At 42.0% G+C, this 23538-nt stretch overlaps 1 protein-coding gene across 1 annotated transcript in view; it reads left to right on the forward strand.

Annotated features, from left to right (window-relative positions):
• alk (ALK receptor tyrosine kinase) overlaps positions 1-23538 on the forward strand; it is a gene marked incomplete at both ends in the record, with an annotated part of 336641 nt that overhangs the window by 192570 nt on the left and 120533 nt on the right. The window contains one exon of the mRNA XM_079287138.1: positions 4501-4705. Coding sequence (XP_079143264.1) covers positions 4501-4705 — 205 coding nt within the window. The remainder of the gene's footprint in view (positions 1-4500; positions 4706-23538) is intronic.

Here is a 23538-nt window from a genome sequence, read left to right on the forward strand (position 1 = left end):
CTGTTTGATAAATAAGAATTGAACAAGTCTAGAGCAGTGCCCCTGATGCCAACCCACTATTCAAGGCAGTACAAACTTTAAAAACTTAAACTTTATTGTCGTTGTCAGTCTACATTTACATATACATCGAATTTGACCTCTGCATTTAACCCATCCCTAGCATATTATGAGCAGTGGGCTGCTGAGAAGCGCCCGGGGAGCAGTTAGGGGTTTAATGTCTTGCTCAGGGACACTTCGGCACAGGACTCGTTGCGGTTGCTGGACGACCCTCTCTACCAAATGAATAGAGTGATAAACACTGTTGATTGCGGAGCGTAAATTGAGAAAAAAATGTAATTAAACAATCGCCAGTATCCGCTTTAAGTAAAAAATGTTGTTTGTTACCTGAATGGAAAGCTGATTTCAATGGGTCAAACATATATCACTATTATTCATAAATCAAATCAACTCTAAGTAAACAACCTTCTCTAATTCTTGTTGGACAAAAAGGGTAATTTAGAGATTTTAAAATGTTAACTGCAGATGATCAAGGCAAGAATTTCTCAAGCAGTGTCTGCATTACTGCTTGTTTGAGGCAGGAGGGTGGAAAAAATGTTGGCATAGTACGTTTCTGCAAAAGTTATCTAATTATCAATGTTTTTGCATTTGGTCAGAACAAGTGAAGTATTATAACAAGTAAGCAACACTCTATACATCAAGCTATTAATGAAAGTTTTGTGTAATAATAACAAATGTGTATTATTCCATGTATGTAACTGTGAAGCTGAATGTAATCAAATATCTTTGTTGGTTGTTTTTATCATTTCTACCGGCCTACCAAGTCTACCTTTCACCCAGATTCTAACGAAGAGCAAACAAGTCTGCAACAGGTGGGTGGGAGTTGCAGTGGATTGCTCAAACAAGCACATCATAGTTACTCAAGAGACCGTCACGTTACGTTGGTACGTTACGTTGGTCCGCAACATACGTTGGAACGTAACATACGTTGGAATTTAACATACGTTGGTACGTTTCGTTGGTACGTTTCGTTGGTACGCTTCGTTGGTACGCTTCGTTGGTAGGCTGCGTTGGTAGGCTGCGTTGGTAGGTTTCGTTGGTAGGTTGCGTTGGTAGGTTGCGTTGGTACGCTTCGTTGGTACGCTTCGTTGGTACGCTTCGTTGGTAGGTTGCGTTGGTAGGTTGCGTTGGTACGTTTCATTGTTACAGTGTTATTTGAACACGATATATGATCTTTTTTTCTAACCTTAACATCCTTTGTAAGCCACTACTAAAGTAGTTTTGTTGCTTAAACCTAACCAGTCATTTCACAAATTAACCACTTGGTATTGTATGTTTAGGTAAGCATGATATGAGGCTGATATGAAATGTTTTTATGAAACCTATTTTGTTCAGAAATGTCGATATTCAATGTATCCCATGGATTGCAGAAATATACAATGCCAACATTTGTTTCTGGCGACTGGATTGCAAGCCCACAACTTTGTTGTTCTGATCCACACTCACTACTCTCATAGCATAATTTCACAAAAAACTCTCAAAACCCACTTTACTCCCGATCAGCACCAAACAGTAGGCAGACAGAGTTAAAGACTAGCTGGTGAACATAGCGGAGCATTGGGCAGCTAGAAAAACAGATATTTCCCTTAGGAGTTGGTAGAGACCCAAAACCGGCTTAAAGAGAAAGAATATTGGACTTTCATTCCTCAGGAGACCACAAACATGGTTTCAAACTAATTGTGTTGCTCTGTAACTGCTGGGTGTGTAATGAAGCAACTGTTTGCCAACAGGTTTATTCACCATATTAACTTAACAGATGTACAGATGAAGATGTTCAGTATCTACAACTTGTTTCCGCTGCCCCCAAGTGGCCAAAATCAATCTGCGATGGAAGGTATGTACAGTAACTGTAAATCACTGTGTCAGAAAATCCTTTTAAAGAAAGAATCAACAACAATACACTACCTCAAGAAGGCTGCTTATCGGCATGCTGAACATACTTTTACACCATCCCTCTACAGTGGAAGCTGTCACTATGTTGCACCAATGAATGGTTTGTAAATTGAAATGTGAGGCAGTCAAATTGTTGGGACCCCGAAAAGCTTGTGTTGGCCTTAGGTAAATGCATAATGTTATAAGAGGATTTGGCAGAGAATACAATTTGAATGGCTTGTTTCCCTCCGTCTCCCAGGCCTTTAGCTGCAATTTTACTATCTCTGGGAATTCTGCTCTCATCAACAGTTGGCCTGATTTGGTATGCTATGTCAACAAGAGCCTCAGTTGATTGAATCTGCCACCGCACAGAGAGCGAGAAGAGTGTTTCCCAGCTTGATTCAATGACAGAATACGGCTATCTCTTTGCGTTGACATTTTTCTCCTTTTTTGGGGGCTTGTCTTCTTCCTCGGAGGGGAAATAAGCCGGTGCCATTTTATAAACACTGTTTGTTTTTTTAATTGCCTCCAACACAGTCTATTTACTGTGGTGAAACAGGCCAGCTATCGAGTACAAGTGCTGGTTACAAAAAAAAAATAAAGCTCCTCTGAAAAATAGTGGTTGTTGACATTCCTTCCAGCAAGAGAGCCTCATATTCATTTTTAGTGGACATACTTTCCATTAAAAATAGTCTTTAAGGAAAGATATCATTTCATACAGTTTAAGTCCTGATACAGAATTGATTATTGGATGGGCCTACTTCCAGTGGATCCCCACAGGCCGTCAGTAGGGGCAACATTAAAGGAAACTAATGCAGATTGCCATGCAGATTGGGACGGACAGTCGGTTGAACCAGGCCTCGTGATGCAGTAAATGAGGGCATCAGGCTCCGTTAGGCAGCAGTATTCACAGGTGAAGCCGAGGCCCAGATGTACTCATGGAATTACAGTCTAGCCTTTGCAGTTGGCGTTATAATTTGTACCCTGCTGATAGCTGCTCCCCAGCAGGTATTTCTTCATCTTATTTGGACTGGGAAACGGGAGTCAATAGGTTTCTTCCTTCAAGCCCAAAGCTCTTGGAGGCCGAGTCAAATGGCTGCTGGGTGTGTCGTAAATGCATGCAGTCTGCATTGCAAACTTGTTGTAAGCACTCTGTCTGTCCTTGCCAAATTGTCTGGACCCTTTTGTAACATGCATGCAAATGTGGAAGGGAGAGCAAATGAAGCTTAACAGGAGCACTCCAATTTGAAGGCCTCTGACTTCGCCAGTTTTTCAGCAACCTCGGGGGATAAGGGAAAGTATGAACGGATGAAAGGAGGGACTGACAATTGCTCATACCTACTTTCAAAGTTCTGTTTACTTTTATTTCAAATTGAATGTCGAATTCACTTGTCTCTGTTTTTACCCTTGCAGCCATTTAAAGCGGGCACCTGATTAACAACAAACTACCAACTCACAGACTGAAAAAACACAACCCGGTCTTTTTTTCTGTATCCAAAAGCATGTGAATCATCAAGCCATTCAGATTTGGCTCCCATTCCTATGCTCATAATATATATATATATATATATATATATCATATAAATGTGTTTTGAACATGAAAAAGAATACGATATGTCCCCTTAAAACATTTTAGACCTGCAGAAACAATTTAGAAGCGTATGGAATAATGTTGCTGATCAAATGTGCACATATAGCTATATTATACAGTACATACTGTGTATGTATATTGACACTGATCAGTGTTATCCAAGACAGAATCAGAGACCTTGATTTAATTATATGCTCACCATGCCAACCATCAGGACTTTTTACACCCCTTTCCCGTCTGATAAGTACCCACATAAAAATTACATTTACAGCTAATAGCAAAAACAGCTGTTTGAGTGCAACAGCTGACATACCTTCTCGTTGGAGAAGTCCACTTTAATCTAACCCTCACCTCACGACCCGGACACCGGCATCAGGGCAAGCTCACCTCGATTGCTTCCCGAGACTTTGAGTTTCTCAGCCTCCTCTCATCAACGCTACTTTTCTTAACTGAGCATATAAAAAATGGATTTTCCTCCTTTCAACTTCAGATCCCCCCCCCACACACACACACAGCTTTCAGCTTCTGATGAACTTCCTGCTTGAATGAGCGCAATAGGTTTGAAAGTGAAATGGGACTTCATATCACAGCCAGAAAAGTGCTTTGATTTTTCACCCGCTACCCACTCTTTTCATTTTTTCAAATTTTTCTTTTGTTGGGGCAACGGTTGTCATTGACTCCGCTTTATCAAAGCAGATTTATTTCATGAATTTTCATCAAGTGCCTGCTCTCAGGCATTGCCTCCAAACTATTTGAAATCATAGCCCATCACTCACCTGGACTCCATACGTACTGTGGCAGCACGTCATGTTCATGAGTTTGTAATCGTTCATCATTTTTCTCGCTCCTACTGTCTACCAAGATTTACTGATTTACCAAGATCGACAAGCCTCTAAGAGTGTCCTTCTATGTCTGGTCCTGGTTCACCATGTCACTGTGTTCTACAGTTTTTGGTTTGTCTCTCTCTCTCTCTCCCTCAGGCCAGTTCCTCTGGGTGAACAGCTCAGCCTTTGGCGGGCCCTGGGTGCTGAGTCCCTGGCTGTGGGGGGGGCAGGGCCCCTGTAGCCTGGACATGGCTGTGTTCCTCCACCCCAAACAAAGTGGGCAATACACCACATGGCTCACAGAGCGGGACAAACCGCCAGTCGCCCTCTTCTCCACTGACACGCTTCCGCGCATCACAGGGTAAGCACGTTGTTTTATGCATGGATTGTACACCAGGAAATCGGATTTGAACTTGCACTGGGGGAAAAAAAGAAACCTGAATGATTTGAATAAATGGAATAAGCAACCATGAAGAAGAAGTCCATGTCCATTCACACCTGATAGCCATAATGATGCACTAACCTCTTAGAATCAGCTTTGTTTATGGAAGTTCTAAGCCTCGCGCTCTGGTTCACTGAGTCGGAGTCCTGTATAGACCCCTTTTCTGTTAGTAGACATGGCGGCGTATTTTTGTTGGCAGAGTGTAGGTGGAGGAAGAAGCATGTTCTTTAATGCTGGCTAGAATGTTTTGTTGGCTTGTTTTTCAATTTTTATATCATGGCTGAAGATGGCTGATTTCTGTATACAGTGACTCACTCTCCAGGAACACGAGTGTAACTTGAGAAATATTAACCAACAGGACCATTTTAACCAAGCCCTACACGCTGACTCATGGGCCAGACTTTATTCACACCTGACAGAGAAACCAAGCGTTTATAATAGAAGAGAAACTGAAGCTGTTTCAATCTTTGGATGCCAATGACTATCCTGCAGGAAAAGTGGATATTTCGGCATTGGCAACAGCTGCCTACACTGCAAAGCAACCCAAAATGAGAGTTTGACAATGTCGGTGGAACATGTCAGAGATGGAGAGGACCTGTTGCTAAATTTGTTGCTTCCGATAACTGCAACCAAAGGCTGCGACTACCGTTAGCAGAAGGCTACACTATTATCGCTCTCTATCACTCTCTAGTAGTTTTTTCCCCATCTCTCCCAATAGTTTCGCCTTCTACTTGATCCTGCAATCTTCCGCATACATGGGGCCTAAAGAGAAAGCATCCAGCAAGTCCTTAGAACCGCCTCCCAGCTCTCGGTTCAACCTCGTTCTCTGTCTCATACACATGAACGGAGGAACGAAAATGACTCTTGATTCAGCTGATTGGTGCGTTTTACAACTTTTAGGATCCAAGGATTTGAATAAAGGCTATTCAAGTGCTCATACGGGGAAGTTAATTTAGCATTAAAATAAAATGGTCTGCTGATTAACAGACATCTCTTTCCTAATGTAAGTCCAAGGAGAAAGGTATTGTGATCACAGAGCTCTTCCTGGGAGCTTGGCCGTAACTCCAGCGGTTTGAAGAAGACTACACTAAACTATTGGAAACATCTTTATTCCACTTTCTGTGATATTCCGTCATGCTCTTTTGATTCTGGCACCAGACAACACAGCAAGGGGGCGTTTTTGATGAGTGACTTTTGCCTACTAGTCCGAGGTGATCTACGTGTTTGCCTCTCGTCCGTCCTTTGTTTTGCATCCAGCAAACACCCTGACACCTGACGTCGGCACCGAAAGGTCTATACGCTGCCAGCCAAGAGCTTTATCGTGAATACTCTGTCCCCCAAACCTGTGTCAATGTGCTCCATTAGAGACTGAGATTCAGAAAACAGTCAGCAGAATCAAATGATGGCACCCTCATCGAAAGTCTTTCTATATGGAGATAGACAGAGAGAGAGAGAGAGAGCTGGCCGAGTAAGAAGGGAAAGAAGGTTGTTCAAAACTCGGCTGGTTAACAATCAGCTCCATGTGCTACTAATCCTTAATTAGCCTCACAGGTCCGCGCTCCTCTCATTGTGGCTTTTCATCTGGGATCTGTCTCTCCCACTGAGAGCCACATGGGGACGGTGGCCAGCACAATACTTAGCTCAAAAGTTTCTCCTGTAAATACCTGATGTGTGTGGTCGTCTACATGGGCATGTTACGTGTTAGCGTGGCCGTGCGTATGTGTACGAAGTCCGGATGCAAAGAGCAACTCCCAACATGTTCGATGCTGCTTGTGTGTGCCTTCTCTTCAGGGCATCGCACGAGTGTCACAATGTAATCTTGCCTCTCTCTGTTGCGGTCTGTGTGTGGGAGTGAATGCGCGTGTTCATGCGAATGGCGAGTCGTCTTAAGGGAGCGTATAGCAGAGACGCACTCATTACATGCGTGACCGATTAGACCGTGCGCGCTCTCATTTCTAGTCGGAGGCTGCCATCCGCCCAAGCCATCTCTGGCGTTTGGAGACTCGCTCAGCCAAACTGCCCACATTTCTTTACTCTTGACGCTCATGTCATAAGAAGTGTGTGTGTGGGGGGGGGGAAATAACAAAAGCAAGGAGACCTATCCGCCGACATCAGTCAGCTCGCTAATTGCCAACCCTCGCCCTTGAATTTTTATCCTGTGTTTTGACATGTTTCATGTTCAATTCTGTCGCCGGGGCATCAGCACAGGGTTAGGCAGGAGGGAAGCAAAAGATCCTCGTAAGCAGTGGTCATTTAACAAGGCCCCCTTTACTTGAGGGTAGATTCAGACTCATCAGGCTTTTTCTAATTTTTTACTTTGTGTTAAAATGTCTCACAGGAAGAAGCAGAGATAACAGCCATGTCCGACTGAAAAACAAATCATTGTCACGTAGTTTGATATTAATCTAGGCACTATTTGGAATCTGCCCACACAATCTTGCAGAATCATGATCACTGTTAATTCTTCCTCTTCACGCTACGTTATTAATGGAAAAAATCATTGAATCCAGTAAATACTGTTGCTCCTACAATTTAAACAACCTTTTGTTTGTTTCTTCACCAAATTCTCAATCAAGAAGCTTTTTAACTCCAGCTCAACGACAGCTATCACCACCGAGGAGCAGCGCTTGCTTTGAAACCCTTGAAAACGGCTTCCTTGGGATAATGTTGCGACACATCTAAAGGAATTGTTCATGCTCGGAGTCGATTCTCAATGGCAAATGCATCTACTCTGTTGTTTTTTTATATATTTTTTATTAAATTTGTGCATTTATAAACAAGGTGTAGCCACTCAATAAAAGAAAAACAATCAAACCGAACAAAAAATGGCAAAAACTCAAATTCAAACAGAGCTAAATCAATCTTGTATTGAATGAGCTGTAATCTGGGGTTCGCGAAGACATTATTGCAAATCTGTTTCTTGAGGGTTTCACCATCTGCTGTGGGGGTGGTTGTGATGGAGTCTTTGGTTATTGAGATAACTCCGTATAATTTTGCCATTTGTTTCAAGAATGCTAATATTGTAAATAGAGCTTTTACCATCGGAGGTTGCAAGTTATTATGTGTGATATCAATTTATGCGTTTTTGAGTAATGGACATTGTAGAAACTGTTCTTGAGTGAAATCAAATGTCTGGGTTCATTTATGTTGCTTTATGATGATGCCTTCAAAGAAGTGTTCTACATGAGTAACTCCTTTGAGGAGGAGGGAGGAGGTGCTCTTGTGCTGTTTTTGTATTGTCGCTCAGAAAAATCATAAATCTCTCAATGGAGAGTTCATTGCATTCTGATTGTTCAATGTCAAACCATGTGTCTTGGTGAGCGTTTGAGTGAATCTATTTCATGATGTACTGTAACTGATTAGAGAGGTAATATTTAAGGAAATGTGGGGGCATAGAAACCTCCAAGCTGTTGTTCTGCAGTGTTGTAAACTGAATTCTGGGTTGTTTGTTTTTCCAGTAGAATTATACCTTTGATGAAACAATTGGGTATTGGTTGGACAGTGATCATTGAGAATAGATAGATTGACATGTAGATTGCAATGCGTCCTGCTAGGGCAGGGGTCGGCAACCTGCGGCTCCGGAGCCGCGTTCGGCTCTTCAGCCCCTCCAGAGGGGTCCTTTTGTGGTCCAGAGGGGTCCTTTTGTGGTCCTTTTGTTGTTCAGACTACAATGAACATTTATTTAAACCAGACGGTGAATCAGAAACCTAATCAAACATAAACTAGAGTTTAATCTGTGATCTGTCTTCACTCTGGTATGAAACTCCAGTGATATTTAGAAGTCTGATCAGCTGCAACGTCCAATCACATGACTGATGAACAAAGAGGGGGCGTGTCGGCTGTTAAAAGACTTCCTGGAAGTCTTTTCTCATGCGTCCTTGCTCATGGCTTCTCGTAGATCCCTCCTCGATCCGAAATCCTCACTCCTCCGAGCTCAATAAGAGCTTTGGGACGGCCGTCAATATTATAGTTATAATATAGTTTTCGGTGCTTTGAAAACTCTGGCGTAGTGTGGACGCTCAGTGTAAACGTAGCAAAACATGTGTTCATAAATGGAAACGTAGTAGTGTGGACATGGCCTCAGGCTTTGACAACAAATAACATGGAAATAAATATCATTATTTTGATTACATTTTTTGCACAGTGGCCAATCTTTCAAAGGGAACAGCTCTTATCTTGGGGTTTGAGGTGATACTGTATCACTGAAAATAAAAAATGTTTTCATATTTTACGTCGTAAATTACGTCGCTGTCAGGGGCCTTTCCCTGCAGGTGGCTAATCATGACTGCAGACCCCGCCCTCGGTAGAAAAAAGAGAAGTCACGGAGGGAAATAGAGTTTAATTCTGCGTGGACGTATTCATCTGCTTTCACTGCCAGCGATGCTGGCTCATCTGTATGCTTGAAATGTGGCGAGAAATTAGCAAACACACTTCCAGAAGAAGCACACAGCATTTGCTGAAGTGTCACGCTGGAGATGAGTGGAAAAGAGCGATTTCTCAACTGCTGCAGCAAACTCTCCTCTCCATAAGAGGTTGATATTGTTATAACGGGTAAAATAGCAATAACGTGTCAAGAATTGTCTTTATTCTTGTTCTATATTTTCAGAACTACAACAAACTATAGTTTTTGTATTTATAATCGAACTATATATAAAACTTTATAAGCTGTGTTATCAAATAGCTTTCGCGGCTCCAGACAAACTTTATTTGGTGTAAAATAGAGCAGAATGTCTGTGTGGACAGTAAAGGTTGCCGACCCCTGTGCGACGGAGAAGGGTATGCGAGTCCAGCGGTTTAAGGGCTCTTCGGTGGATTTACGGATGGGCGTAAAGTTAAGGTGGAACAGCTCTGGAAGATTGGAGGAAATGTCAATGCCCAGATATTGAATGTTACCAGTTGGGATGTTGAAAGGTAATGTTGGTGTCGTAGCCTTCCTCCATCAGTTTAAACACAGGCAGCTAGTGATGCTGATGTTCTTTTGTACACAGTGAATAGTATTAAAAGTATTTAAGTGTCTGCATATTAACTGACCTTATGGGTTGTACTGGCAATGGTGATTCCGGTACTTTGTTATTCTGGCTGCCAGGGGTTCAATGGATGGTGATAAATAACAGTATGGGAGTGTTAAGTGTTATTCTATTGGATATTGCTGATGTGGTGGAGGAGTTAAAACATGTTGGTACATTGAATAAATGACTCTCCAAAGACAAACCTATCTAACATTGCAAATGAAAAGGTCACGCTTTTACGGTCAAATGTCTTTTCTGCATATTATGTCTATATTTATGAAGTTATTATTTGAGGATTGTCTACCTTTGATGAGACCATTTTTGTCCGAGTGAATAAGTACATGGATGACTTTCTCCGGTCTGATACAGTACTTCACTCATCATTTTGATACCTCGGTTGACAAGTGGTAAGAGGCGGTGGCTTGAGCAGGGAGTGGGGTCCTTGTTAGGTTTGAGAACAGCTGAGACGAGTGCAATTCATATCTGGAGGGATGTTGGAGGATTTGTAAATGTCATTATCGTAATGAATTGTGGTGATATTGTGGTCCCAAAGAGCTTGTAAAGTTCAGAGGGGAAACCATCTCATCCAAGTGCTTTCTCACTGTCATTTTGCATAATGGATCTGTCCGAGGTGTTTGAGATTCTGGTAACTTGGGAAGTGATTGTGGTTATTGTTGTTAGATTACACATGCAAATGTAACAGTTGCCAAAGGAAGTTTGACATATTGTTTATATATCATTTAGTGTGTAAATAGTATTCGCTTCTGAGTATTCAATAGCTTGTGTGATAGTTAATAGAGCTGAATCTAATCTGTTACTGTGTTTAAAGTAGTTCCATTTTAGCTTTCATATGACACACTAAGTCTTCTTATTTATGATGTTATTAAGATTTGTTTCGGTTAGTTCTTTATTTGTACATCCTCAGATTGATGTGGAGGAAACATTCAGTTTGTGCAGTTGTTGCTCTTCCTGTCCTTTGTTGGAGTATGGGATCCCTGCCTTGGCTCCTTCAAAAACGATATACTCGGTGAGGTTGTCGGAGAGTCACTTAGTTCAAAGAAGGATATCCAGCCTCTATTCAAGTAAGAATCTGCACGCAGTGATGTCTTGGAACTCCATCTTGTGCATGCTTTAAGGGTGGTCTCATTATTGTAAATGTATGATTTTGTTCTGGTAAATTCAGTTTACTAGAAAAAAACAAGTTGTTCTTGGAACATTACCTCCCTCCCATGATTTTATAACTGTCTTTTCACCACTATGCATATAAAGAATTCCATGGGTCACTTTTTACACCCCACCCCCCATCTGTCTCTATATAACTATACCTGAGGGAAGCATATTTAGGACCTCTGAAGACAGGCAGCAAAGGACTCGACTCATCAAACGGTGTCAGCGCTCTCTAAATGTCAGCATCCCAAGTGTCTCCGTCAGCAGTGAAGGAGAGACGGGACCAGCGGAAGGGGGGGGGGCTGAAAGATGTGTGTGTTGTCTGTTTGTGTATATCTCTACATGAACAAATGCATGACGTGTCTGCACATGCACGTGTGATATGTCTCATACTGGGTAACGTGACTGCATGTGGCCATGGTAAACTATAGGGCCAGTGAGCGAGGTGATCCCGTACAATATTCCCTCACACCCCGTCCATCACACGTACACATGTGCAGGAGAACTCACAGTATGCCGTACGTTCCTTTACTTTACATGAGCAACATACGCACCAAATGGCCGCGATTGCACGATGCATTAATGTGATGCTCAATGCATTGAGTGTCGGCATCAGAACCGCTCAGTGTGACAAAGAGCAGCGATGCGTTGCTGCGGGAAGCGTTTTTTTATGTCATTTAAAGCGCGGCATTACAGCACCATCATCTAAAAGCTCATCCGCAGGTTGTGTAATGCGGGGGAAGGAAGCTTCAAAGGTAGAAAGTTTTAATGCTACAGTTTGACATACACTCGGGACATTACAGCAAGTGATATATAATATAATATAAGCACATTCTCTCCTGCAGAAGCCTGCACATTAAAGTATCACAGCCGTGGTGTAGGAGGGGAAAGAATTACCGGAGCGTCATTAAAGAAGACATAAAGTTATCATGGTGTACTGGATGTTACACTAAGCAGTATGAAATCTCTTCTCTGTTTAAAAAGTATAAATACGTGAACCAAAATAATGCTTTACGGTGGATACAGTCTGGGTGTGCACGGACAGTTCTTTATTCTAACTGTCTCGGCCATGATGAAAGTTGTCCCACACAATGGAGACAGCCGACTGGAGACAAAAGCGCCGCCACGTTTGTCTTCCAACTGAATTCCAAGCTGTAATCCCCGTCGGTAAAGAGGATTATTCTGGCCTCTAACCCAATTATTCAATTCTACAGTCCCATAAATGAAAAGAAAACGCGGCCTCATCACTGACAGCGTATATGTGTATGTGCAGTCGATGCACTTAGCAAGTTGAATAATTGCCAACTGCTGCATTACTCTGCTTGTAAATTAGAATAAAGAAATCAATATACACTGTGTATGAGGCTGGGTAGAATGAGGAAATGTGCTTTTTAAAGACCAGTGGCATGTCCAAGGCCTGTTTGTTATGATGTGATTAAATACATAGTGCAAAGATCACTGTATGGCGATATATTATGCAAACCAGGAGAGTGTTGTTGTTTGATTGTTCAATTTGAAAGGGTTGTCCTTTAAATCCAACATTGCCTTTTGGTGCTTTTGTAATGCAACATCCCCATGAAGTCATTCAACATAAAGTCATTAAACAGCTGTTCTGTGAAGTAAATAAAAATGTATATCTTGCCGTGCACTTCGTTCGGTTAAACGCTGCTGTATGTAATCACAGATTACCACGGGAACGTCCCTTTTCTTGCCTGGTGGCATCCTTGTAGCTCTGGATCCGGGAGTGCTGCCACTAGGAGGGTTGCATTTGCTGGAGATTATTTGGAGAGAAGACCAAAGGCGATTTATGTGCCATGTGGTATGCTGGCAGACGTTGCTGCCACTCTGACCCAAGGCTCCACAGATTTGTATTCCAATTAAAAGCATAACTCAAACACCTTTATTGTTCTGTAACTTGTAGATGAAATGGATTTAACACATACTGAGCCAAATGGTCGAAGTTGTGAAATTAGATTTTGGATCCAATATAGTGATTTATTAAAATTTTGCTTTTTGGCCCGTTGACATAACGCAATGTTGCCAATTTGAGCTATTGTTTGTCATCTTTTCACAATGACCATTTGATTCCACGCTGCCACCGTGTAAATATGCTGTTATGTCAAATCTGAATCCCTCGTTGTTTTGGTTAAGTCGTCCTCTTGATTGATTCAAAAGATTACCCATGATGCCTATGAACCTTTGAAGAATAGTATGGTGCATTTTCAAATCGTTAAAGATCAGTGTTCTATTCTGATACATTATATTTAAGTTAATGTTGTGTTTAATCACGTGGCCTGTGATAAATAGAGCCAAACACTAAGCAGGGGAGGTTGTGCATCGTGGGTGATTGCTCATGCAGGCACAGTGGCTAAGAGGTAATCAAAAGGGATATAGATATATATATTTTTTATCTACTTTTATCTGTCTTCCTTTGACCCCACCCCCCTGCTCGCCTTCTTTTCTATTTTGCCATTTCAAATGTAAATGAGATCGGTTATAGTGACGGCTGCCACAATTCCCGCTGCCTTTTATACCCGCTTCCAGAGAAAGGAGGCAGCCGCATTCTTTTCATCGACTAACACATTCTCCATCTCCAACCCTGCTATTATACGCACATTAGAGAACATCCCATAATGAAACCTATCAGGCAAATTGACACAGGAAAGAGAATATGAAAAAAGAAAAACATTACATGATTACAGGGCAAAAATATGGTCATTACATTAGAATATATATATATAAGTATGTGTATATATATATGTTTATTAGTTATAGCTATTTTCTAATTTAATCATTTGTCATAAATACACTACATGTATTCGAATTGTTTTTCCCATTATCTTATTTTCTCATTGCACAGCTACTGTCTTCCTCTGTTGCGCTGCTTCCAGTGTAGCTTGTTTTAAGTAGAGCTTTTATCCAATCAGATCTCACCTCTGTGTCTCTAGGTAAGAACAGAGGCCCGAGGCCTGCAGACTCACAAGTGAATCCCTTTGCAGTTTAAGTGAACGGGGACGATATTGTTGATTGTCATAGTGTTCAACCAATCAGATCTTTAGTTTGACATGTTGGGCGTATTCTTTGACGTGCCAGAGCCTGCTAGCTGGCCTACAAGTACGTCAGCATTAACGAGCAGCTTGATTGGTCAGTGGGCTAGCGTGACCGTTGTGAAGCTAGCTAGCAGAACTTTGTAGTCGTAAGAGTTCAAGTTTAAAGATATGTAAGAAGTGTTTACGTGACATCACATTTTTTGCGTTTTGGCATGTTGGGCGGTGACAATCCCAATATCTGCTGCCTCTGTCGAGCGGACATTTTCAGCCCTCAAACTTATTAAAACGTATTCAAGAAATACAACTGGGGAGGCTCGACTGTCTTCACTGGCGTCCATGAATGGAGAAGGACTTCTTACTGGAACTGAACCGCACCGATGTTCTGTACAACCGAGTCTTTAAACTCTTTGTGATCAAAGAAAGGAGGATGGACTTTGTCTTTAAGTAAACAGCAGCTTTGGTAAGTGAAGTGCTTTTGTGTTTTTACATCTGCAGTAGCGTTACTACTGTGTTCATTTGTCTATTGTGTAGTTTTTATGATATGGTTAATATTGTTCCCTTTGATGTGAATACTATTTGACTGGTGCTCTTGAGTGTGTGGATGAATGCGTGTTTTAGTGCTGCAGTGTTGCTGGAATGTGCAGAGGCCTGTTGAATCGTGTTATTTGGGTTTTATGTTATTCAACCTGCTTTGTTGTCATATAAATATGTGTGACTGGTTCTTATGAGTTTGTTCTTGTCATTGTGTTAATTACGTTGATTTTGACTACATGCATTGTCCGTTAATGACGCAGCATCCTATCATGCGCGTATTCATGTCTCTGCAGTTATTGTATGTAGCATATAATATATATATAGTGCATGTATATGTGTGTATATATATATATATATACGTATATGTATATATGTATCTATATGTACTGTTCATATATATTACACGCCGCCCATCTCAAACATTGTGCCTCTCCTCTGATACACACACATAGTTTCCTCAACACAACATTATCACAGCGTGTCTGTCGTGTTTTGGTTGCAGCTCCCGATGGGACTTCATAAAAAAAGCTCCAGAAATAAAACATTTGAGCCTCATGCAGGCACACAAAAAGAAAAAAGAAATATTGTATCCACAGATGAGTTATATCGTGTCATGCTCAGCTATACTCCACAATCCTCACTCTCTTAATCTTTTCCCCCCTTCTTCTCCCCAGACAGGTTACATAAGGTATGGTTTTTATTCCCACCCTCCCCTCTGTGTTCATAGGCCCCTCCATCTCATCTAAGAATCTCGAATCATATTTTCCCTAAAGTTGTGCATTGTACATTCCTGAAGTTGTACACAAGATTGACATGTGGAAGGTGACATTTGGGGAAAGAAACACTGGCCTAGATTTCTTTTTTTTTATGAAAGACTGAACCAATGAAAAGGACATGATGAAATTTCAAGCCGAGACATTAAAAGCTTAGCACCTTAATCACAAAAAGTCTTCTTTGTTGTGATGCACATTTCGCACCAAGGCAATCATGAGGTAGATGATAGATTTCCCTCTCCTTCCTGGCCGTTCATGTTGTGTCTTGCATGTATATACAAGTGGGGAATCAGTGTTACCTCGCCATGAAAATATGACAGTTGCTAAGACGAAAAACATATATCGTCAACTACGAGCACATTTAAGAATTTCACATTAGGTGCACATTAACCGGAAATGTACTTTATTGCGTAATAACACAAAGGACAAAATGATGTGAAGTACTAGATAGAGAGAGAAAACAACAATGGTAGAGAAGTGCGACAGTGGTTGCTCGTCTTTTAAGGTGTAGCATTTGAACATAAAACACCAGGACCAAGAGCTTCTACCAGCTCTTAACCGTGACGTTTTTATTCCCGATTTAATATGTAGAATGATTTCATTGGAGATCCTCCCGAGTCTTTTTATGTGTTTTCCTATCCCACATCAGGGTAGTTGTTAGGCTTTTATAGCTCAATGTAGTGACCTGGAGTTTGGCTAAGTCGGACAGCATTTATTACCCTCTGTTAAAATAGCAATACAGGCAGGAGATGGGCAGCAATCTGTCTTGGAGAGCTGAGAGTACTCGTGAAATCATCTGGTGTAGATTTGTTTGGAATAAATACCTGCAAACTCCAATCAAAACTGTATGCATGCCTTTGTATACAGTCTCACAATTTCTGCACACTTGGTCCTTCTTGTCCATCGTTCAGTGTCCTGAACAGTGCTTATCTCTTCTTATTTGTCTCTTTGTTGCTGTCAAAGAAAATGAATTAAATCCTTCCAAAAAATAACCAAAGTAATACAACTAAAATATTGTCGTGTCTGTTAGATATTGACACTCACTGTGTAGTTTTTTTTTCGAAATGTTAATCTTGAATAATAGCTTCAGGAATGGATAATAATTCATGAGCATGATGAAAAGCCAATTTCACTCTGGGCATAGGAAAGTGTACAGTTCGTCCTGTGGGAAAGTCAAACCAAATTAAATGGTGAAAATCAAACTCATAAACAGAATTTATCACAAAGCAGTGTCGGAAGTTCTTAAAAGATTTTAACCATTTATTGCAACAAAAGGAAATCCAGTTAAACTTGGCGCTGATGGCTCCGCCCCTTTAATGCTCCCCGGATTAGCCAGCAGCTACCGAGCCAAAACGGGCAGCACTGACATCAAAGTACCTTTTTTAAATACATTTCAACCATTTTCCGTGAAAGATGAACTCTGACCTAAAGAAGGGCGGAGGCTGGGGAGGAGGAGGCACAGCTTTGCCAGCAGTACGGTCTGTAACAGCGGAGGTGTAGAATGAATCAGTGAGGAGGGAGTCATATTTAAATATACCTCCTTGAAGTGAGAGTGGGCTGTGATTGGTGTGTGGCCGATTGGAAGCTATGATTCAATTGGCTGGCTGTCAGCTGGTTACAGCTGGGGGCGTATGACTTCCGTGTCCTGCATGAACTAACGCCATGCTTCATGAGTCCACCGTCACACGAGGCTCTGTGAGGCTATAATCCTCACTGTAAGTAAAAACCAATCTGTTAGATAGATAAACCAAAGTTGTGGACAAAGTTACATTTTGACATGATGGTGGCCGGCGTAGACACAGAAGTTCACAAAGAACAAAGAACAAAGAAAGTATGCAACGAATTGCATGGTAATTCATCCAAACAGATATCGAAACATTTCACTTTGAAACACAAATTACAACCTCGTGGTGGCTCTGGAGTCAAAATCAGGGGATCGCAAAAGCCATTCGGATTCATCCTCTGGGGAACATGAACGCCCCGCTCCATTTCGCTCTGTGCTCCAATGACTGTTGAGAAAGCTTGGAACTGATTAACTGATCCCGACGGAACTTTGGTAAACTTTCCCCCTTCCTGTCATACTTCCATATGCTACAGCTGTTCAAAAGTGACATTACTAGTACTACCTAATGATGTAAGTTAAATTACATTGGTGTCACGATCGTTACACCCACATTACATTACATATGATAGCAAAACTGTAGCTAACTAGCTAGTTAGTTAAATAACTCCTTATTTTAGTGGTAACAGTAAAGAGATTTGCCAAAGGACAGATTGTTTGACATATTTGTAAGAAAACATGAGTCGTAGTCCTAATGTCCTTCCATTGCTTACTGTAGTCCTAATGTCCTTCCATTGCTTACTGTAGTCCCAATGTCCTTCCATTGCTTACTGTAGTCCTAATGTCCTTCCATTGCTTACTGTAGTCCTAATGTCCTTCCATTGCTTACTGTAGTCCTAATGTCCTTCCATTGCTTACTGTAGTCATAATGTCCTTCCATTGCATACTGTAGTCCTAATGTCCTTTACAACAGTTACAACAAGTTCAAACCATATCTCTTTCACAGATTAATTGTTGAGCAGCCTCGGGGAAACGGAGCATACTATTTCATTCAAAGACCATATTTTAGTAACTACTTGACATATTGCTATGTAGCCTGCGGACAAGCCTGGAGACATGAGACTTCACTTAATATTCTCCTGTATGTAAATGTATATTTATATTTTACCCTCACTAAATGCCCAGCATTTTAAAGGCGTTTTGCTTTAGAAATATTGATTCGTTTGTCTGTAGCCTCCAGGCATCTGATCAGCCAGCCATTAGTCAAGTGTCAAACTGAAGTGGAAATAGAAAGCTCAATACAAGTGTTGTAGTTATGCCATTTAGGTATGGTATGGATGAAACTACCAAAATGAAAAAGGCAATAATATAATCTGAATAGCAAACCTCCAGTGATTTGGTTGCATAGTATTAAGTAGAAAGCTGTACTCTATGGCTACATAAAACACAACTGTATGAGGGATGGGAAGCCAGATTCTGGCCAACAAAAACTCTAACATATCTGAATACAGAATAGTTGAGGAGACGCTCAGCAGCTTTCGGTCCAGTTAGAGTGTCCAAGACGATCGGAGATGTGAGCTCAAATGCCTCTATTAGGGGCAATTTAAACCATAGCTCTGTAAGTAGCTCAATACGTTTGACCTGGTCAGAGAGGCAGTGTGACCCAGTCGTTGAGCCACCCAGGGATTTTCAAACATGACTGTCTCATCACATACTGTAATCTGCAGCTCTCCAATATTTCTGTCTTTCTTTTTTAAAGGAAAGTGATTGTATATTTCTCAGATGAAGTCTTTGTCTCGCTATACACCCATGTTGATTGGACTTCATTGTCAGTGCATCAAAGTTTCTCTTCGCTGTCTTGTTTTCTTGTGACAGCGCAAACAAATGCACGCTGAAACATTGCCTCGAGCTAGTCTTCTTTCTCAAATCCCCGTTCGGCACAATCCAGTGAGAAGTACATCCATGTGCAGTGACCCGTCTGTGACACATTTAGTGTTGTTTGTGACCAGAGTAGAATTGAGTTTGTGTCAGCAGGACATGCTGCGATGCAGTCACCTGATTGGCCGGGTGTGAAACCCGATACCCCTCAGTGTTCGTAGTTCATTAGCAGTGACACGTGTAGATTTTAAGGCATCCATCGTGACGGCGTTCATCTGTGGAGAGACAATTTAACAGAGTTTTCTCATAAATCAGTGAGCAGAACAAGGAGGAATTATGAACATATTTAATTGAGGACTTAGTCACATAGGGCAGACATTTATTCATTATTCATTCACTATAAACGCAACATGGAAAGCGCACAAAAGAAAGAAAATCAGCTGAGAAGAATCTGTATGCACCACTCTGTGATTCACGCTTCATGTTTTGGCTGCCAGCCGAAGAACAGATGTCCTGTGCAACCGCCTGAACAGCAGTGAGCCACCGTTAGCCCGGGGCTCCACTTTTAACATACAGTGAGGAAAAAGGAACTTTCACTCGTTGTCCCCTCCCTTGGCACCTCTAAAATTGGTTTCGCTGCTTTGGGTTTGGTCCTCATTATTGCACAGGCCATTACAGTGGTGGTGGTGGCGGGCAGTGCAGAAAAAGGCTCTTTCTGCAGCCGTCCCCAGGGAGCCTGATCCCCAAGTTTGTTGGACAATTCCAGATGTTTAATCACCTCCGATCAGGTCATTCTCCATTCAGCGTCGCCATCTGGTAGAATGTCACTTTGGTCGTCGAGGTGCCTCAGAGGGCCGCTACGGGGGAGATGAGAGGTCGCGTTCCCAGAACTATGAAAAGCTGCATTTACAATCTGAGAACGGAATCTGGAGAGAACGAGGTGTCGCAGGACAATCAGGTCATCCATCCAATATCATGAGAGTAACGATAGTGACGGAGTGCATAGTGTCGGTGTTGATCAACATTGATTATATTGTGTATGACCTGTGAAGGTTTGTCTTAAATGATTCCGTGTAAAACATAGAAAATCTGATTGCTCAACCAGCCACATTAATTCATTGATTTCATCATCTTTTATGTTTATATTTTTCCCTTAAATAAGCAACACAATGTGTCTGTTGAACTTGTAACCTCTCTGACGGTTAACATCAGAAAGCTCAATCGTCATTTCAAGTTTACTGAAAACAAAATCCAAACATTCATCATGATTCTTCTTGGCTTTTCCTGCACAAATGCTGTAATGTTGCCAGATTGTCGAAATATGTTAAATAAATAGCTTTGACTCTAATCATCCTGCCGAGCTTATTTGCTTTCCTAGCAGGAGTGAATCTCTCGCACAGAGCGTGCCCGTGAATATGTGGTGTTCATGCAAAGAGGTTAATATTTGTGGGTAAATTTGCTCTGCTTGTTGTTGATCTTTCATGAGCGGACTGAAATGCACAGCTGTCACTGCTCACAGTTTCGGGACATTTCCGTCGACGCTGTCGCACCGGCTCATATCTGGAAGAGAAGCAGATGGCCGTTATGCCCCCCCCTCCCTTCTTCCTGAGGGTTACTTCCCCCACAAGTAGTTACCACTTGAGCCGCCCTCACACATATGTTCATTATCCGCGAGCGCTCAATTGCTCCTCCACGACATGGCCTCTGGCATCCGTGCTGCCCGCTCCTTCTCGGGCAGCTGCAGAGGCACACGTAACCATTCCTCCTTTCAGACTCCCGTATCAACCAACAGAAATCCATGTGCACGAGTTCAGCTTCATCATTGCTTGCAAATTGACCGTGAATTTTCGTAGGAGGAAAATAGAAATTGACCATTTTTGAGGCGAGTGCCAGCAACATGGGGCGTCAACTGCCTTGAAGTCAGCCTGCACGAAGAGTGCACGTTGAGTGTGCTGGTGATGCAGCGTAGCCGTTGTTGCTCTCTGAGATGCTGCACCTGTGCTGCTGCTGCTGCTGAGTGGTGTGGGGGGTCCTAAGGTACCTGCATGGTCATTGCCAAGAAGATGAAGGAAACGGAGCCCACATGCTGAAGTCTTTAAGTGCATTAGGGGTTTCACGGCTTAGCCGTGGAGACCGTGCGTGTGCCGGGCATCAGCTGGACCTACAGAGATAACTCGGCAAGCTCGCTGCTTGTGAGAGCAAGTTGCAACGCTCTAATGTGCCACTCAGGCCTCTCTGTGCAAAATAACTCTGATTCTGGCTAAAATCCCAAACATGCAGATGGATACAATGGCAGTAGTAGTTTTAGAAAGACAATGTCCCGCAAAGGCTCTGGCACTGGCTGCGCAGTCATTTCTGCTGCTGATCCGGTACACGGACGTTCTGTGAACATTAGGAAAACGTCTTCTGAAGACAAAGTTCTGCGACCATGTGGTTACCAGTGCTCCTCAAAGCCCCTTAGACAACAGCAAAAGTAGCGCTGCATGTGTTCGCCTTGAATCACATTACTATACCACGTGAATATGTATGATGTGAGATTTATACGAATTGTTGCTAAAATAATGTTGGTCATCATGTAAATGTATTTTTTTTCCATTGGTAACTACTTAATGTAAATATTTTGTGTGCAGATTAGTGGTGATGTGTGTTCACGCGATGACGCTCTGCACCATCGGAGTAAAGCGTTCTGTCCTGAGCTGCCGTCATCACGTTTAACTGCTGTTTCAGAGCCGTGAGACCAGTGGTGTGTATGGGAGAGAGTGTTTAGGCGTTGAGTGTATCGACAGAGAAGAAAAGGGAGAGGAAAGATGCCACCCAAAATGATTAATAGCTTTTTACAAACTGTGTGGGCTCAGAGGCACAGGAAGCTTACGGGGAGGCAAACTCACTAAAATATGCAAGAATTAAGATGGATGTGTATGCAATAGATAGATAGATACTTTATTAATCCCACGAGGGCAAATTATTCCGCTACAGCAGCAATTATGGTACAGGTCAAAATCTTAAATATAAAATGCAAATATAAAAATGCACAATACATACAATAAGAATAACAATAAATTAGAGCGCCAGCTCTGCAACCCCGACGTCTTCTCCGGAGCTCCTCCGGGATTTCAGGCCTCGCACCGGGCAGCAACAGTGATTCGCTCAGCGCGATCAGCTGATCGCGGGAGTAAACAATGGCCCCTTTGTGCGTGGCTCTCCGTCACATAAGCATACACACAGTAATTAGCCTGGAAGTATAGGAACATGTTTTTGTCTTCTTTTGGATGTAGACAAGCCAGTTGTGATGGACCTCAAGTCAGCAGGCAGGTGGGAGGCCAGAGCATGTTGTAGTGGAAATGGACACATGAATCACAGAGTGAGGACATGGAATAGTGGCAAAGTTTGAGTGTGGATTCATCTATTTCCCTCTACTTCCTAACATATTACACCATATAAGCTGAAACTCTCTTATTGTCGAATGCATTTTTTAATACCCTCCTAGCTATGTAGTTTAGAGAATTTTATAGATCCACGAAGAATTTCAAATACATCTGCTACTTCAGCACCACGGACAGAGCAATGGATCTATCAACCCAGCACAGTTATAGTCCTGCTCCCGGTCAGGGCCATAGATTCTAACTTTCTAACTAAGTTTGCATAACAGGTTAACAAGAGGCCTGCATTTTGCTCATTTTGCTGAAGGGCAATTACTGCAAAGATTTGATAAAATAATTAAAGACACTGATCCACTGCAGGCTTCAATTGTTTTATAGAGTGCTGCAGAAATGAGTCTACCCGGAAAGGAGTCAGAATTTGTTTCCACTTCCGCTTCCTTCATCTCGCAGTCCATGTGTGTCTTTTATGATTTTTGGTTCGATGCCTGAAAAAGACGGGCATAAGAGATTTAAATCTTTCATTCTACAATATGAAATACATCATTAGAAACCCTTCTTGTGAATTGTGAAGCTTTTAAGTGTCTTAAAAAAGGCTGTCACTAACATGAGGCCAAATGCAGTGCTGACAGTAGGCCGGTGCTTACGCAGTACCGGCACCTCGACATTTGACTCTTTGGCGTATCGAGACTTTCTCTCGCGAAGTTTTGAGTCAAAAATATTTCTTGATGGAGCAACCTCAAACCCAATACCTCCTGGTGTCTTTTATTCACTGTAGATTTTCAGAATGTAATCTAATAATGATTGCTGATACAAGCAAACCACGGCAACATGGGAAGAAGAGGAGTACCGGCACTTATTTAGTACCGGCTGAATGAAACCACAAAACGGCATCGCGCCGACTCGTCTGCAGTTACATCCTGGATGTGTATACTCGCACTCATGGGGCCGCGGTGGAGTTTGGTCATAGCCTAGCGTTTGCTCTTTACTTCTGCCGTTTGCATTCGCACTTCAAAAATCATAACAGGGGTGTTCATTTGTAAAGATTATCTGAACAACACCTGTAAGTATCATGAACTTGTTTGTCACTGAGTATTTTCTGAATAATTCCAAAATCCGATGGAAATATTCCATTGTTTCTTTATGAGGGAACCAGTGCAAAGGTAACGTTCAGGGCTGGCCTACAAAAATACATGATATCATCAACACTCTATCGTCATCATGACTATGTGTGACAGGCACATTTATGAAAACAGGGCGTTCTTTATTCTTTTCCCTGTAAATTATTCCTGTAAAAGACCGATGCCTTGTACTTCGTCTCTTTGATATAAATATCTTGGTTTTTAAGTGGTGCAACTCTGTCTTTTTTTCTTCAGCAGAACCGACTCCGGTTTTCATCCTTG

The sequence above is a fragment of the Melanostigma gelatinosum genome (assembly GCF_949748355.1).
Source record: "Melanostigma gelatinosum genome assembly, chromosome: 16".
Taxonomy (NCBI): Eukaryota; Metazoa; Chordata; class Actinopteri; order Perciformes; family Zoarcidae; genus Melanostigma; species Melanostigma gelatinosum.